The following is a 16,458-nucleotide window of genomic DNA, read 5'->3' as shown; positions in this document are numbered from 1 at the left end:
TCTCATGCTGGTGAGATGTCGCTTGCGTAGGACAAACTCTTTAGGGAGTAGGAGTATTGTACGATTAGCCTCAAGCGGCCGTATCCGTCAAAAGAGCCGAGTCAGTGGCTAGTTATAGCACTGCTAGCTTGATTGGGCGGTTCAGAGTATGCAGCCAGGAAGCCATGATATCACTCAATCATCTGTCCCCCGATCTCAATTACAGTGAGCGATGCTCATGGGAGAGTGAGGCTCGGTCTAATAGTCCTCAGGTGGGAGACCAGCCGAGATCTTGTTGGAAGACACTCGGCAAAACACCCGGTATCATAGGCCCATCTTCCGCTGAGGCCAAGCCAACGAGTCGGCCCATCGCATGTCCCCCGGGCGTAAGATGTGCGACAATTCAGAGATCAGAGCTCGACCCGACTTTCGAGCCCACCACCATGTGCCATCTAGCTCGCCCAGTAATACGCCCCAGTGCATCAGAATCAGCAGTGCCAATGGCTGGCGACGCCGGACATTTTCCACAAATTCTTTGTCCACGGCAGCCAGCCACGCGAGGACATTGGCCGGGTCTGATGATCTGGCAAATAATGTGAAACAATGCAGGAGATGAGCAAGGACGTTTTTATTAATGCGATACTGGTCCGTGTCAATACTAGCCAGTGTCTCATCATTGAGTGAAGCGAGCCGATCGAGCGCCGTCTTTGTTTCACGATCCAAACCGACCGCATCGGTTTCCCATACGCTCGTTTGGCGAGTGAATAGGTTGAGTTTAATCCAGGAAGCCCCGATGTGATAGATCTTCTTGACTCCCTGTAAAAGTTCAAAGACGACGACGATATTCTCGGTCATGTTAGAGCCCTCATCCCCAGCAGCGGTCACTCGCGGCAAGGCGATACCGATGACGGTGGTGACGATCGACTGTGCCAGCACAGCTTCGCAATTCTGGGGGGTGAGATTGGCAATCGCCGCACGGAAGGGCGCGAAGGTGAGATTATGATACTGAAGCGCGGTGTCGATGTAGGCCAGGGAAGTCGGCGACTCGCTCGTGGAGGCGATATGTAGGGATGCCAATGCCAGGATACCGTTCATCAAGAAATCGTACTGTAGGGCCAGGCGCGGGATGATCATCTGCCAGACGTGATATTCCGAGTCGGCGGTGCAAACGGTCTTGAAGGTCTCGGTGGAGAACTTGTGCATCAGCTCTAAATCACGGACGCCTGAGATAGCCGATGGCGTAGAGGCCGGGCTGATAGGCGCGAGGGGCCTAGGCGTCCCCGGATCTCGCGAGTCGTGTGAGTCGGTGATCGACGGAGGCCGCACATGGGTGGCATCGGCTCCACGCGGCGGTGCCTTCAAATAGGTACAGTGGATCTCTCGCGAGATACAGTTGGAGCAGGGCGGACCTCGTTCGTCACACTGCGCAGGTTAAGAGACGGGAACGCGGAGAAATGACGTAAAGGGAAGCTCACCTTGACCCGACGCCGCTTACATTGATCGCAGCCATTGCGCGACTTGGTATGCGCCCGACGAGGAGGCATGTCGGCTCTGAACCCTTACAGTCCGCGAAGGTGACGAAGGGAAGCGAAGGAGTCACGTGGAATTCCCTACCTATGCCCGATTTTCCCCCCATCAGATGGGTTAGCTCCGAGCCTCACATCGCTGATGTCAATGATGAAGTCGATCTCGATGTCTCGATGTCTCGATGTCCATGTCAATATTGAGATATCGATCGTATCGAAAATGGCTGAAAAGGGTAAATGCAGCATCGATCTCCCAGGTCCAGACCCAACCCTTTGAGCTTAGAGCCTCTTCCGCACCCAACGTTTGGGGACGGCAAACATGAACTCGCCGATTCGTTCGAGCTACGGGCGATAACCATCTCCGACACAAGTGGAGTCGATGGGGCCAAGCGAACGGTTGGAAACCCCTGGGTGCGAAAACGAGAACGAGTGCGATCGCGAGCCCCAATCAGGCGAAATCACAGCTGCACTTTGATATTGACCTACTCCACACTGGCAGGCATCGCGCGCGTTCTGTGGTCCCAGTCTCTCCAGGGTCAACAGGGTTTGGAGGGTCGAGAAGTCGACGGTTGCTTGACCGTGCACACTGCTATAAGCACTGTTGTCCCTGCAGGCGCGGAACTTCTTTCTCGGCCCTTCCAATTTCGAATCACCCCTCCCCAGACTGTCCACCATGCCGGGCTATGCTGAGTGTACGGCGGTCAGCCCAGAGTGCCCTGTCTCCGCCACGACATACGGATACACGCCTAACTTCGGTGGCAATGTCTTTTTCACCGTCTTCTTTGGGGTACTCGGTCTGTGCCAGATCGGTCTCGGGTTCTATTTCCGAACATGGACCTTCATGGTCGCCTTGGGCATCGGTACTGTGATGGAAATGGCAGGATACATTGGTCGCGTCTTGATGTCCAACAACCCGTGGAATGAAGGCGCCTTTAAGTTGCAAATTGTGTGTCTGGTGCTGGCACCCACCTTTGTGGCCGCAGGCGTCTATCTGACCCTCAAACACATCGTCTTGTATCTGGGACCCGAACATTCGAGATTGAAGCCGCGCTTGTTCACCTGGATCTTCATCAGCTGTGATGTCGGATCTCTGGTCCTCCAAGCGGCCGGCGGCGGTGTCGCAGCGGCTGCAGGTTCGACCAACCAGTTCTTGCTGAAGGTAGGCGACGATATCATCATCGCCGGTATTGCTTTCCAGGTGGCTACCATGGCGGTTTGCGGGTTGTTCGCTTTGGACTTCTTCATCCGTGTCGCACGTCGTGGGAATGGACTCGAAGGCGAAAAGAATCTAGACGATGCCACGCCGGCAATTTCCCCAATGAGGATGAAGTTGATCATCGGTGCTGAAATCTTCGCTTACCTCACAGTCATTATCCGTTGTATCTATCGGTAAGTCCCCTCGAGAACAAATGCCCAGGGGAAAATTCCATGCTTACGATGTTCTAGTATTCCCGAGATGGCTGGCGGCTGGGGCAGTGCGTTGATGCAAAAGGAGAATGAGTTCCTGCTTCTCGATGGAATGTAAGTATGGAGAACACCTCTGCTGGACGCCCAACTGACTGTAGCTAGGATGATTGCCTTGGCTTGTCTCACTTTTACAATCTTCCATCCGGGGCTTTTCCTTCCTTCAATCCGCACCGGATACAAGAATCGCAAATAGTTCAGACCCTTTGCGTCTTTCGCGCTTTTCATACATCATCACCCCCTTTCAATACCTTCTAATTAGTTTTCGACCTGCATTGGATAGAACTCAGCATAGCGTGTCACCAATTTTGAACATATCAGCTTCGCGACAACAACTCTTTCGACCTCATTAGGCAAAGACTTGCTGAATACAATCAAATTTTGAAACGTTGAATATCATTGGTTCCTAGGTATCAAGTCTGTCCACTTGACCGTCCGTATTCTCCTAACGGCAGAGGCTTATACCTAGACTGGAAAGCGAAGTAGAAACAAACGTGCTCGGAATGAAAATACCAAAATGCAAGCCCGTAGATCCCAGTAGGCACGAAACTCCAGCAGCCCAGATCGTGCATCATAAACCCCATGAATGGGAAATGAGTGAACTCAACGCGTGGCCATGAATGCTAGATCATTCCACTTATGGAAGATCCCTCGCTCTATCATGCAATGAGAGCAACACCACGAGCACGCAAAACTCCCGAGATCATAGTTCTCGGGCAAATCGAAAGTAAAGAAAAAAAAATGACCAGCCAGATGCACCGAACAAAGAAAAGTTTCATGAATCCTCGTTTACTCCTCGCCTAAACTCTCCCGCACGCACCGACGCACACGCTTCTTGAACTCGGCTGGGTTTTCACGCCACAGGCGGGCAGCCTCCACATTTGCCGGGCTCTCGTCGTTGGGGCTGGAGAGCATGGAAATGACAGAGAGCAAGATGGTCTCGGGGGTCTGGACGGGCGACCAGCGCTCGGCGGCAGACTCGTAGCCGTACTTGTCTTCCTCGGGAGGGTGCAGGATAGAGATGCAGACGTCACCATTGGGGTAGACTGGTAGAAGAAGGTATGAGTAAGCATGTTATCTTCGAATAGAGCCATATCTCTGGGAGATCCACGCAAATCCATAGAGATACTCCTAGAACTCTCGATAGGGTGATCACTTACTGTTGGGATGGAAGAGAGGAGATTCGAACTTCATCTTGGGCGGCATGTGAGGGTACTCGATAGGGAAAGTGAGGCGAGCGCGGAAGAAACCACCTGTGAGCCGAGTGTCAGCAACTCTCTGGAAATAGCGAGAACAGAATATCTGCTGCTGGAGCATGTCCCGCTTCCAAGGTGTTTCGGGAGTGTACATCCTCCCAGCGGAAAGCCATACCTCCATACAACTTCACGTCGTCCGAGATCATGAGCATAACCTCCCATTCGAAAACGTTGCTGTCGACTAGACCACAGCTGATTCCGGGAATGTCCTTGTCGGATTGCATCTGCTGCAGCTGGCGAGACAGCATACGACCGGCCGGGGACGTCGCCATGGTGTAGGACGATAGGACTGAAGCGGTGCCCGGTGCGTAGGTTTCGAGAGGAGTATGGATGCAGATCCAGAATGTGGGAAATCGAAGAGGCAAGTGAGGGGGACCTTCGAAGGCACAAAAAGAAATGAAGGCGGTGAAGAGCGGGGGCGGTCATCGGCGAGTGAAGGCGTATAGATCCCGAAGTTACTGATACGAGTCCTTTTCGAGGAAGTCTACACGTGAACGTATTTAAGCTTAACTGTGGTATTCCAGACCGGATCTCGTATTGGAAGCTAAGGTATCGAGAATGTAGTAGTATAAAGTCGGAGGTATGCGACGAGTACATAGAGTTGGGTGTACATGACTAGTGATCCAGAGTGCATCAGACGTTTTCACCGTTCCAACATTCCAGCATTCGAGATATTGCAAGGCCCAAATCTTTCTACTGCGGAGGCGTCTCCTTGGGGAAATCGGGATCGGAGGGCATCATGGCAAACTGGGCGATCAAAGCCACCACGGCAAGCACCACGAGTGCCACTTCGATGGCAAAGGCCTTGGCAATGACCTTGACAAAGCGGACACGACCAGCCCAGTCGAAAGTGGTCCATGCATCGCGAAGGCCAATCTTGCCGCTGCCACCCACAATAGAAGGCTGAACCTTGCCGCCGAACGAGCGGTCGAAGGGCACGATGGTCTCATCTTCCTCCGGCAGCATCGAGGCCGCGACACGAACAAAGATTACGCGACCGGGAATGGACAAAAGGAAAGACAAAAAGGCAGGGAGAGCACTGACAGCCAGATAACCGCACAGGTTTGAAGTGGCGTGGTCCATATCAGGCTGCATGTTGATCCAACCCGCGGCCTTGGCGATGGCCAAAGGGACGTAGAGAGCAGCGCAGGCAAGGGCGCTCTCGAGAGCCGCAGCAGGGGCAATTTTCACGAAAGTACGGTAGCTGGGGATGCGCTGGTAGAAGCGCTTAGGGGAAGGCTCCGAGATGACGATGTGCACCCACGCCATGTGCCAGGTAGACAGCAACACGCTGACCAGTGGCTGCACAATAAGCTGGCCCATGAAAGAGAGCATGGAAATGGGGAAGATGCCGACCAGGATACTGTGGGCGATGCTGATGACGATGTACATGGACAGTCCCCGGAAGCGCGACCAGAAGCCGCCACGGGCGCGGAGGTGCTTAACGGCGCGACGCAGCTTGCTGGTGATGGGCGCAGGGTGACTGGCCATCTCGGCCTCGGGCTCCTGACCGTTGGGGTCGAGAGGCTTGTTGATGTCATCACCGTCGACGCGGATGTAGATGTCCGGGTTCGAGTCTTCGACGGCGGCGAGGGTCGCAATGACGCAGTTATAGGTGTACTCGACCTTCGAAAATTTAGTCATCTATCGAAGCAGGATGGTAGCAGGGCACTTACGGAGAACATGGCCAGGCCAAACACCAAAGCAGTCAAGAACAGGCCCAAGATCTGCAGGCCCGAGGGCTGCTTCTTCTCGGGGTCCTGGGACTTGAAGCTGGTGTAGGCGACATCGACGCCCCGACGAACAACGTGACTAGTGAGGGTCGACATGGTTAAGAGACCGATAAGTTGATAAAAGTGTTGAAGAAGGGAAGGCAGTCAGCCGGGACGGGGCGGCTCTTTATGGAAAGTAAACGGAAATCACCAAAACAGGCAGCACCGCCTCAAATGGTCCAAGTTTACGTTTTACCGCTTTCGTCGGTCTCTGGACCCTTGAGTTGCCTAACCCTTCATTTGACGAATATTTAATGTTTGTCCCAGTGTTCCCCACCATTTCGTCGTCTGTAGTCTGTACCCGCCCATCCGTTCATAGCCGAACCCCCCTAATGTCCCCTAGATCTCAATTGTCAGCGCTGTGTAAGCAGAATCAGCCCCCAAAATAACCTGAGGAACCGCCACTAAGAGTATTTGTAGCCCCTCAATGTACGACCAATCCAGCTTCGCGTATTTTTGCGCTATATCTAGCTCCGACCCTTGTGGTCCATCAGGCCATAGACGTTCGAAGTTTTGAGCCTCAACTGACCCCCGAGTGGGCCGCTAGTCACCACATTTGCAAGCGAGCGCTTCCGAACGGTGGACACCATTGGCCATAATTGATCCACTCGGTCTTTCCTATAGCCTTTACTCAGTGATGAACTTTTGATGGCTGTAAAACATGGGGGCAGGTCGAATGCAATGTATAGACAACTTTGTAGAAGCCCGATCTATACAAAATCCCCCGAAGGATGTTCCAGGGTGAAAATATCCAAATCAACAGGAACCCACAGGGTATTCCTTAAAGGTACAACCCATCGCAGACTTCCATCCGTAGATGGACGACAGAAACAACGCTGCAAAAAACACAAGAAATACATTATTTACAGAAGACCGACACGACCCCATTTCAGTCGGTTGACTTAGTCGTTGAAGATTTTCTTCATGAACTTATGAGCAAGCTCAACACCCAGGCTGTTGAACGGTCAGTTGTGTGTCCATAAATGTATCCATAAACAGAGCCATGGGTACTTACAAGGTCGCTGCGTTGGCAGGCACGGCACGGCACAGAGCCGGTCCGAAGCCAGGGAAGAAGGCCTTGAAGCCACCGCTGGCATAGACCGCACTGATGGTGCCGCCGATAGTGGGCTTGCCTGGGGCACTCTGCAGGCGGGACTTGATGGTGTCGACGGGGAAAACGGGGATCCACATAGCAATACCGGCAGCACCACCGGCCGTCAGCACAGCAGGTAGGGAAAGCTCGCCAGTGACGTTACCCTCCGCATCCTTAGGGGTCAGCGACCGCTTGATGTACTCATAGGCGGCAAAGTATGCAGCCGATCCAGGGCCGTCACGAGCCAAGGTCATGGCGCTGCCGCGGAACACGCTGCGAATACCACCCTCCTTGTAAAGCTGGCGCACGACATCAGTACCGCCTGAGTATTTGGGCTTTTCCCCGGGGGCCAGAGTCTTCTGGCCCTGGATCTGCAGGAGGACCTTGACACGCTCAAAGGGCGCGGTAATCAAGGTCATGGGAATGGCCGAGAAGAACCCGGCCGCGGAAATTTGTGCAATAGAATACTGCGGGGTGCCGTTCACCACGGGAACGGTGCTGAACTTGTTCACCAAGGTCTTGCCCACGTCGTAGCCCTATGCGGCGTTAGAATCACCCGATCGACTCGATCACAAAGACCCGCTCCTATAGACGTACCCAGAAGCTGACAGCAACTGCCCGAAACGGCCATGTTAGCTTGTAATTCATTTCAAATTTCACACAATTGCGATTGAGGTTCCAGGCGACTTACACATTGGAGTGACTCCCACAAGCGGAGCAGAAACACCAGCGTACAGACCCTTAGCGAATACTCCATTAGCCTGATTGTCGTCCTGAATTGCATCATGTTATGGTTCCTACCCGAGCGAGTCCCTCACGGGCCACGGTCTTGCGCACAACATCCATGGCGCCAGCGTAAACGCCCCTCTCGGCCGTCTGCAGGCGCACCTTGACGAGGTCGAAGGGATGTCCGACCACGACCGCGCAGAGGCCACCAGCAGCACCTGCCGCTAGGGACCGAATCTGCTGAATGGTCTGGTTGATGGCCTTCTTCTCTAGGACCTCGAGCTCATCCTTGAGCTCCTGCGTGGGAGAAGTGGAGGTGGACATGGCGGTCAGGTGTTGGGGGGGGAGAGAATTGCAAGGTCTTCGGAGGGAGAGAGGAGATGTCCAGAGAGAATAAAGGGTACTAGGAGAGGGTTGAAGAGTTGTCAGAAGTCAGAAGTCAAAAGATTTAGAAATTCCGTCACACAGATCGGCCAAGAGTATGCGGACCGAAGCCGAACGGAGGGCTACGTTTCCCCGGACAACTTGTGCCTCGGCTCGGGTGCGGAGAAACCAGCTTCCCGCTAAGATCCACCGCTGTTAAAGCTATCCATCTCCGTTACACTAGGTGTCCATTTTCCATACCATATAGCTTATGGACTACAGGTCTGTCTGGTTCTTTCTGTTTTTTTTTTGGACTGTTTCTAATCGGAGCTGGCCGAGCCGGGCGACGGGAAAGCTCCTCCCACTTTTCCGGCGGAACAAAGGATGTCCACCTCGGGACTAGCTCGAGAGGTCCAAGTGATACAAGTGACCCCCAGTCTCAATTACAGTAGATGACGCTCGCGTACAAAGAGCTTCATTACACGTACGAGGAAGGAGGAACAATCAACATTGGGTCCGCAATCACATGCGTAGGGCTTCGGGCACGTGCCCGAGTGGAGCATGACTTCATTAAATCGACATTAAGCTACTTGAGTTCCATAGATCATAGACCATAGTCTTTATCTCCAAATTACAACGTCAATGGTCCAATTTACAGGACCAGCAGAGCGGCGAGACCGAGGGCACCGAAAGCACCGCTGCCGACAGTGGCCATGGGGTGAGCGGCCCCCTTGCTGGAGGAGGGAGCAGAGCTGGAGCCGGAGTCGGAGCCGGTCGAGGTGCTAGAGCCGGCGGCGTTGTCGCTGCCAGAGCTGGAGGTCTCGGTAGCAGTGGAGTCAGAGCCAGTGGAGGTGCCGGTAGTGGTGGTGATCATAGTAGTCGAGCCATTGCCATCAGTGGTGGTGATAGTGGTCGAGACGTCGCTGCCAGTAGCAGCCGCACCAGAGCCAGTGGTAGTGGTGGTGATCATGGTGGTCGAGCCATCGCTATCAGTGGTTGTGATGGTAGTCGCGCCGGACACAGGGCCGGTAGTGGTGGTAGTGATCATGGTGGTCGAGCCATCGCTGTCAGTGGTGGTGATGGTGGTCGCACCGGTGGTCGAGCCGGCACCAACACCAGCGCCAGAGCCACTGGTAGTGGTCGCATCGCTGCCTGAAGCAGTCGAGGTCATGGAGCTCGATCCAGAGCTAGTGGAGCCTGCAAATGGTTTGTTAGCATTAAGTTATTATAGGTCTGATGGAGGCACGCACTAGGGCACTTTGCCAGAACCATGCTCACAACCGTCTCGGCATTGTCATTAGGGCAGGCCTCTTTGGTGCAGTCACGGATACCGTACGCGTAGTCCTGGTTCTTGCACAGGCAATCCACGTCACCGGAGGTGCAGCCAAGCTCAGAGGCCTTGGCGTTCATGTTGGAGATACACATCGTCTATGACAGTCGAATATTAGCGGCCAAACTTTCAGTACTCGTACAGTGTAAATAAAGAAGATAACATACGGCGCACTCAGTGGCCGATACATCGGCGGCAGCAATCGCACCGACCGCAGCCAGAAGGGCCATCGCAACGGGGGAGAAGGACTTCATCGTGAAGATGGAGAATATGATCAAAGAAAATAAGAAGGAAAAAAAAATGGAAGAGTTCTTCAACGAGAATAGATTGGGTATTAGGGACTAATTGGAAAGAAAAAGGAGGAGAAACATTGGCTCGGCACAGGGTCTTTTATATCAGGAAGGGATCTGGCTAGGAACCAAACAAGCTGCACGTACCCATTGGAGCTGGGCAAGTGGGCACCATGAAAGCACACTAGTCTATGAGCATCATTTCGCGTGTTCACCCAGCTGAAAGGGCACAGGAAGTGGCCGTGGATGGCATCCCAAGCCAATCGGCCGAGCATGATCAAGCAGAACCCACCGTGTGGCCGTGCTGTTTGCTTTTTCGGGTTGTGGTCCTGCGTCAAGTGCCCAACGTGGCTGGGGAGGAGTCAACATCCACCGTGCCTGGAAGCATCATGAAGTCATCGAGGTGCAGAACCTTGCCGAGCGGTTCTCAATTGGCCTAGCTAGGACAAGTCAGATCTGGAGCTCAAATACAGGATGAACAGGTTAGAGATGCACGCCTCAGGGCTCCACTCCTTTTAGGCGTCGATCTCATAGGCTCCGGTCCTCGCAGGGGCCCCAAACCTTCTGAAATTGAGAAAATCAGAGGCGCTCGGGGCTGGGCTTTGGGGGGGGTTTCCCTGGGCGACTGGAACTTCAGATGGGACTATTCATGGACTATTCAATTTTTCATTGCCGGTGAGAATATGGCCTTGCATCGTCCGGGCTTCAAGTTATTATGCCACCGCTGATGAGACTACGAACGATGGCCCCTGGCCACAATATGACATTCTAGGTTGAATGGAATTATGATGGACGTGCAATTGCAAAGAAATCAAAACAATGGGGTGGCGCAGGGTGATCGCCGCCCCGGGGGCAAAGTGGAACAAAGCCGAATAGCTGCTGGACAGATCGAGCGGCCGATCGCACTATTGAATCCTGTCGTCACCGCCAGTGTGGCTGGTGTCGCCACAAGGTCATGAAGCCGGTCAGGACAGGGTCGGAGGGGCTTCTCCTTCCCAACTCTCTCTAGTGCTGACCCACTATGACCTCGCTGCGACACGGCTCATTTATGATGTCGCAATTCTGATCTACAGTAGAATGTTGGGCTTTCCATATTTCACTTCTTATTGCTCGATTCTTTTGTTTTTCCCGGTTATTGGATCTGAGGTGGGGAACCGGGTCACGGTGTACTGTACATACGTAGACTCAGTGTTCAATGCGCATCTGCGATGAGAATAGGCTTCTCCCAACCCTACTGACCTGATGTAATGATCTTGTTTACTTTAATTACCTGGTTGACTTGGTTGGCCTAGTTTACATGATTGACTGCCCTGATCCATAATCTCTGCCTCGCCTTGAAGGTTCCGCTTGAGTCTCATGTGTTTGACGCTCCTGGGCACGTCTCCCACTTGGTCTGGAACGAGCTGACCAACTCATTGCAATGTTTTGGAGGACTCATGGCTCTCACGGACCATGTGACCGCATTCCGTTTGGAAAATGTATCGGCGTGGGTCTCGGACGTCTTCGTGAGAATTGATTCGCGGCAATCTGCGAAGGCCATCTGCTTCTGCATGTCAAAAAGGGCCCGAAAACCACGCGTCAGAAAGCTTACATTGCCTCCAAGTGACGGCCAAATCCACATCAGTCCCGGTGTAGCGGGGACTGCCTGTCGAATATATCGGAGAGTGGCCCTCGCTTGCATGAGCAGTGACCTGTTCGGTCTCTTGCACCAAGTTGTGTTGTGTCTTGGTTTGTCGAGCGCAAGGGGGTCTGCAAACAAAAAAAAAAAAGATATTTGATTGCGGTAACTGTTCGAACGCCTAGCAGAATTCATCTATCACGACTATCTTGCATGCTTTAGCTTTGGACTTTCCTGTGGCTGATTTGGTCCTATTTTCAATGCCTCATTCCTCGCCGGCGATCTATCTGCTCTCTTCCAAGAAGAAACCATACACATGCTCTCAATGTGATGACAGTGGCCGACCCCTTCTCCACGGCACTCTGCACGACGAAATTACATCCGTCGGGATGACCAAAGATCACTTAATGTCTCTTTGCTGTTGAAGCGTGGAGAGGAACGGCACTCACTTTTCCCTCCGCATGCGATTGATGCACGGAGCGAGTGACCCGTCAATTCTTATCCCTTAACCCGCATACACGTGCTGCAACACAGCCGTGGGGTTATACAGCTGCGAACATCTTCTTTTCAGGCAAAGATAGCTGCAGGCAAGGCTTGAGAATGGCCTTCCTAGTCAAGGTGACCTGGGCAGCTCGCCGATCGCATGACGAAGCCCTTGGCAAAGACTTTTTTTCGGCATCAGGTTATGTGATGCAGCAGTGAGCATGGGAACTTTACTCAGCTGGAGAGACTGCGCGGCGCCTTTTCTTTCTTCCTACTGTCGAGAGCACCGATAGCCCTTACCGGAACATCAGCCGCTGGATGCCCGGCTTATCTCAAACATGCCTTGCTCTGCACCTACAGCGGCGTGCACGAATTGATCCGGGCCGTTGGTTCGCCACCGGAGCAACGCACCGGGCACGAATGGCTGCGATCTTTCTTCCATCGCTGCAGCGGGTCTAGCTCTCAGCTATTCAAGTACTAAGCACTTTCGGCGGTCCTGTGCTCCTTCGCATAACTGGAGACATGGTGATCGGGAACCGACTCCATCTTTCTGCAGGTTTTGAAAGCTTAGCTTTACAAGTGAACAGACACTACCCACAAATAAATTGTTCACCCTGTCAAATCAAGTATCAATGAACGAAACACTCAGGATGTGTCCTGTGCTGGCCGCATTCCTGAACCAAATGCTAGCGCCACAACTTCAATCTGCCAATGATGGTTGCTCTCGTGCATTACTCTGAGATTTGGACCAAAATAGTCGTGATTCACCAAATACTAGTCATAGATAATGTTCCCACGGTCGACGGAGCTTTGAATCGAAGGTATTATGTTTAGTCGAGCCTAACTGTGGGCCTCTGTATATATCCATCAACACCCGTGGAAACCCGTGGATGGAATTGCAGCGTTTGTCAAGGTTGCCTAACTTTGATACATGGTATCATCGGTATAATTAGTCTGTTTTCCGCTGTTTTCAAGCCCAGCCACTGCGATGTGGTTTCAGAGTCGAACCATACCCAATTTCTGCGTCCGTTTGGGGTGGTTTTGGGGGGGGGGTGCAATATCCGCGGGCCTCGGACATGATACCCTAACACGGCACAACTCCTGAGAAAAGTTGTATCATACGCGACGGGCGAAACAGGCACCAAGATTAAGTTACCCACTAGGACATCCCGATGTGGATCTTCTTGAACGACCGGGGTGGGATTAGGCTGGCAGATCAAATCAGCCCTGGCTGTCACGAACGGCCAATCCTGGACATGGGGAACCCCCTAGCGCGTGTGTTTTGTGCTCGATCAACCTTAACGTGTCGTACAGCAATGGGTGCCTAAACGGCCCTATGCTGAGCTGTGACTATTAGTCACATAACCCGAAGTTCGGGAAACACCACCGACACCCAACGTGTTTCCAGATTTTTAATGAAGTGGTCACGCATTGTGTTGTGCAAATGAGCTTCTCCTCCTCATTATGCAATGGTTTTTTGTCAAGGTTAGAATTTAAGAGAGACTCTTCAATTGTAGGGATTATATATATCGGGAAGCCACCCTGTCGAAAGCATGTACCTAGCGCAACCCTGAGGTTGAAAAGCGGACCATGGAATTTCCAGAATTCCGACGGCTAGCTGAACTGCTCGTAAAATATGGCACACAAGCACAAGACAGCCCGACTTAGGGTCGCATTGATGTAAAATAAGCATGAACACCAAGACGTCGGTGAGACATCTTGACTCGGCTTAGACCGGCGACTCCGGGTGGATCCCGTCCCATCGGACCAAAGAAAAAAAAAATCAACTCCACATTACTGAGCAAATGTCCAAAAAATTGACCGACGCAGGGGTCGAACCTGCAATCTCTTGATTCGTAGTCAAGCGCCTTGCCATTGGGCCAGCCGGCCTTCGATGTGAGAAAGTATAGAACTATACTACATAATCGGCAACACAGGATAAGTCGGGAAAAGTGTGTAAATTTGTACATGAGAGCCTCATTGGGGAATCATATTCACTGCATAAGTATACATAGAAAGGAAAGAAATGTTGTGATAAGAATAAAATGATGCTTGTCATGCATGAGAACGCTGTGATAATAAAACAAAAGCCCCAACCTGCGCCGTAAAAGATATGCCACTGTTCTTTTATGCGTCCATTGGATCAACCTCTGTCACATGAATCTGAGGCAGAAGTTGCGCCTTTTCCGCGTCAATTTCATCGTCGATGAATCTTGTCCTGGTCTGGCGGCCCGGCCTCTTGCGAAGACCGAGATATACTGAAAGGGTCATGAAAAGGTGACCCAACACGAAACCAACCAGACAGGCGATCAGGCCAGCGATAGCCCCAAGGACGGCAGGCAGAATCACAGGGCGCATTAAGCGCATAAACTTGTGGTCACGGTGGCCGCCATGCGAGTGGTGGTAGGGGCGACTAGTGTAGGTGGTGGGTGACCAGTAGGGCGAGAAGATGAATCCATACCGCGACTGGGCAGCGCTGCTGGTAGCTGCATTGGCAGACTGAGGTCGAGACGGGGTACCGTTGTCGCTGGCAATGCTGGTGGTTGGCTGCGTCTTTTCCTCTGGGGACGAGCCCTGCTTGTCCTTTCCGCTGAAGATGGTTGGCCAGACATTCATGCGCCACGGTCGGTCATGGTGGAAGCGACCTGCATTGTGCTTCTTGGTCGGTTCCATGCGGATTCGAGTGATGGAGTTTGAGCCATCGGGGCGAGAAAGAAGATCGACGATGACAGCGTCGGTAGTCACCGATTCGCCTTTGAAATCGAACAAGTCCACGCGAACCCTCACGATGGTCGAGGTGGAGCCATTTTCCTCGGTGGAGAGAGGTCGGGCTTCCAGGGCATATGAGAGCTCGATTTCATCGCCCATCACGAGGGTCTTCGCTGGGCCTTCCCGCTGAGGCGCATGGAGCTGCATCGACATTGAAGGCGGGAAGACGCGATCCTCGTTGGCATAGAGCGAGCCGTTGATCACCGCCCATTTGAGGGACTGTAATCCGGTTAGCATAGAGGAATCTCTATCAAATTGATCGGGTTTGCCTACCAAATATGAATTCACGTCGTTCTCCCAGCCCAGAGACGGCAAATCAGGGCAGGTGGATCTCATGAGACGTCGCGAGGGGGATTGAAGATGCGATCGACGCGGCCAGGCAGACCGTTGCCCACGGGTTGAGACGCATGGCGAAGGACGTTGAAGATATGACGGGAGAAGGAAAGGACGAAGAAAGGGAACAGTCAGAAATGAAGAGCGCGACCCGGTTGAGTTCACGAGTAGATAACTGAAAGAGAGAGAGAGAGAGAGAGAGAGAGCAAGTCCAGCCAGGACACGTCGGGTCGAAGTCACAGAATCGGAAGACTCAGGCGCCCAGTGTCGAATCTGGCAAGCAAGTCAACGCAGGATTTCCCCAGGTGGTATAATTCAACGGAGCAAATGTCGCATGCCTTTGAATATAAGGCCCTACGAGGCCGGAACGTGGGTGCCTGCCACTGTTCATAATACGGGCGTCGGTACGGTCGGTACGGTCCTGTAATCGAAGCCCTGTCCGAAGGATCCCATAACCATAACCATCATGGCTAATGGCACGATGTTTAGGGCCGGGCAAGCTTTTGTTCCCGAGACACCGTTCCTCACGATTGGCTAAGTGCGCAGGGCTCGCGCTATTAATATCGGATGGAGACACACTTTGGCCGGGCGTCTGAAAGCCGTTAGTGGCCCTCCTCTTGGGCTCTGCACCTGCGGCCTCCTGCAGGCCTAATTGGTGTTGGCCCCATTTGTCGCTTGACCCCGGGAACAGTAGCTTGGGAGCTAGGGAGCTAGTTTGGCCCCGGGGGCCGAGACGCTTAGCTTCTGTTCTTGTCCTTTTGCCCTTTTTGCCCAGTTCGAGGGGTTTCTCGTTTCAAAACATAAATTTATTTTATTTTATTTTATTTTATTTTCTCTATCTTTTTTCCTTTTTGTGACATGAACTCTGCCGATCACCCTTTCCCCCCCCGAGCCTCAATCGCCTTTGTCTGTGTGACAGGAACCAAAACACACTGAAATTAGAACGGGTTGCCGGCTTCTCCATGTCTTCCGGTTCTAATCCCGAATCGATCAATACTCATTGCTATGCTTCCATGTTGAGACGGTGCTAACCGACTCCTGACAAAGATGGGTTTGCCCGGCGTTGCCAAGATGGGTCCACTGCAAATCGCCTGCACTATCTACGATTCAGGGTCCATGTCTCATGCACATGCATATTATTGCCAATTCCTTTCTCACGCCACCTGAGAATAATACCCTGCCCGCCCCCCTCCGCCTCCCCTCGACAAGCAAATTCTGCAAACCCATTCCCCCCCCCCCTCCTCCCTCCTCTACCCCGGCCCACGCAGGTGCTCAGAAGAAGCGCAGAATGACCAAGCATCCGAAGACATGCCCACTGCGAGCCTGGGACTGTAGAATAATGTCATTTCACCCACTGTTCGGGCCGGCTCGTATTGCACGGCTGACAGAATTACACAAATTCGACCCCCAAGGCAATGCTGTAATGCTGCCAAGAGAAACCCCGCCCGTCTGGGCC

The 16,458-nt window shown here is 52.9% G+C and overlaps 7 protein-coding genes across 7 annotated transcripts; 1 reads left to right on the top strand and 6 right to left on the bottom strand.

Annotated features, from left to right (window-relative positions):
* Positions 1–303: 303 nt before the first annotated feature.
* On the bottom strand, positions 304–1,523 carry N7477_010219 (Zn(II)2Cys6 transcription factor domain-containing protein; the record flags this gene model as incomplete). The annotated part of the gene is made up of 2 exons (XM_056971880.1): positions 304–1,401; positions 1,455–1,523. The coding sequence occupies 2 exons, from the start codon at positions 1,521–1,523 to the stop codon at positions 304–306; spliced, it is 1,167 nt and encodes a 388-aa protein (XP_056818859.1).
* A 130-nt stretch (positions 1,524–1,653) lies between these two features.
* N7477_010218 (RTA1 domain-containing protein) lies at positions 1,654–3,165 on the top strand (the record flags this gene model as incomplete). The annotated part of the gene is made up of 5 exons (XM_056971879.1): positions 1,654–1,738; positions 1,789–1,916; positions 2,119–2,894; positions 2,952–3,026; positions 3,075–3,165. 5 exons carry the CDS (start codon positions 1,654–1,656, stop codon positions 3,163–3,165), a joined length of 1,155 nt encoding a protein of 384 aa, XP_056818858.1.
* Positions 3,166–3,758: 593 nt separating this feature from the next.
* On the bottom strand, positions 3,759–4,497 carry N7477_010217 (putative ubiquitin conjugating enzyme; the record flags this gene model as incomplete). The annotated part of the gene is made up of 3 exons (XM_056971878.1): positions 3,759–4,015; positions 4,130–4,247; positions 4,318–4,497. The coding sequence occupies 3 exons, from the start codon at positions 4,495–4,497 to the stop codon at positions 3,759–3,761; spliced, it is 555 nt and encodes a 184-aa protein (XP_056818857.1).
* Positions 4,498–4,918: 421 nt separating this feature from the next.
* Positions 4,919–6,054, bottom strand: N7477_010216 (uncharacterized protein; the record flags this gene model as incomplete). The annotated part of the gene is made up of 2 exons (XM_056971877.1): positions 4,919–5,851; positions 5,902–6,054. 2 exons carry the CDS (start codon positions 6,052–6,054, stop codon positions 4,919–4,921), a joined length of 1,086 nt encoding a protein of 361 aa, XP_056818856.1.
* An 845-nt stretch (positions 6,055–6,899) lies between these two features.
* Positions 6,900–8,140, bottom strand: N7477_010215 (carnitine:acyl carnitine antiporter; the record flags this gene model as incomplete). The annotated part of the gene is made up of 5 exons (XM_056971876.1): positions 6,900–6,951; positions 7,013–7,626; positions 7,688–7,704; positions 7,782–7,830; positions 7,892–8,140. The coding sequence occupies 5 exons, from the start codon at positions 8,138–8,140 to the stop codon at positions 6,900–6,902; spliced, it is 981 nt and encodes a 326-aa protein (XP_056818855.1).
* A 691-nt stretch (positions 8,141–8,831) lies between these two features.
* N7477_010214 (CFEM domain-containing protein) lies at positions 8,832–9,763 on the bottom strand (the record flags this gene model as incomplete). The annotated part of the gene is made up of 3 exons (XM_056971875.1): positions 8,832–9,376; positions 9,430–9,607; positions 9,677–9,763. The coding sequence occupies 3 exons, from the start codon at positions 9,761–9,763 to the stop codon at positions 8,832–8,834; spliced, it is 810 nt and encodes a 269-aa protein (XP_056818854.1).
* A 4,264-nt stretch (positions 9,764–14,027) lies between these two features.
* N7477_010213 (uncharacterized protein) lies at positions 14,028–15,005 on the bottom strand (the record flags this gene model as incomplete). Its single annotated transcript, XM_056971874.1, has 2 exons — positions 14,028–14,888; positions 14,943–15,005. 2 exons carry the CDS (start codon positions 15,003–15,005, stop codon positions 14,028–14,030), a joined length of 924 nt encoding a protein of 307 aa, XP_056818853.1.
* Positions 15,006–16,458: the final 1,453 nt, after the last annotated feature.

Source organism: Penicillium maclennaniae (genome assembly GCF_028827695.1).
Source record: "Penicillium maclennaniae strain IBT 15551 chromosome Unknown utg000008l:1.0-3552695.0:1.0-3555053.0, whole genome shotgun sequence".
NCBI lineage: Eukaryota > Fungi > Ascomycota > Eurotiomycetes > Eurotiales > Aspergillaceae > Penicillium > Penicillium maclennaniae.
The sequence above is the reverse complement of the archived record's forward strand: the minus strand, read 5'-3'. Positions and strand labels throughout refer to the sequence as shown.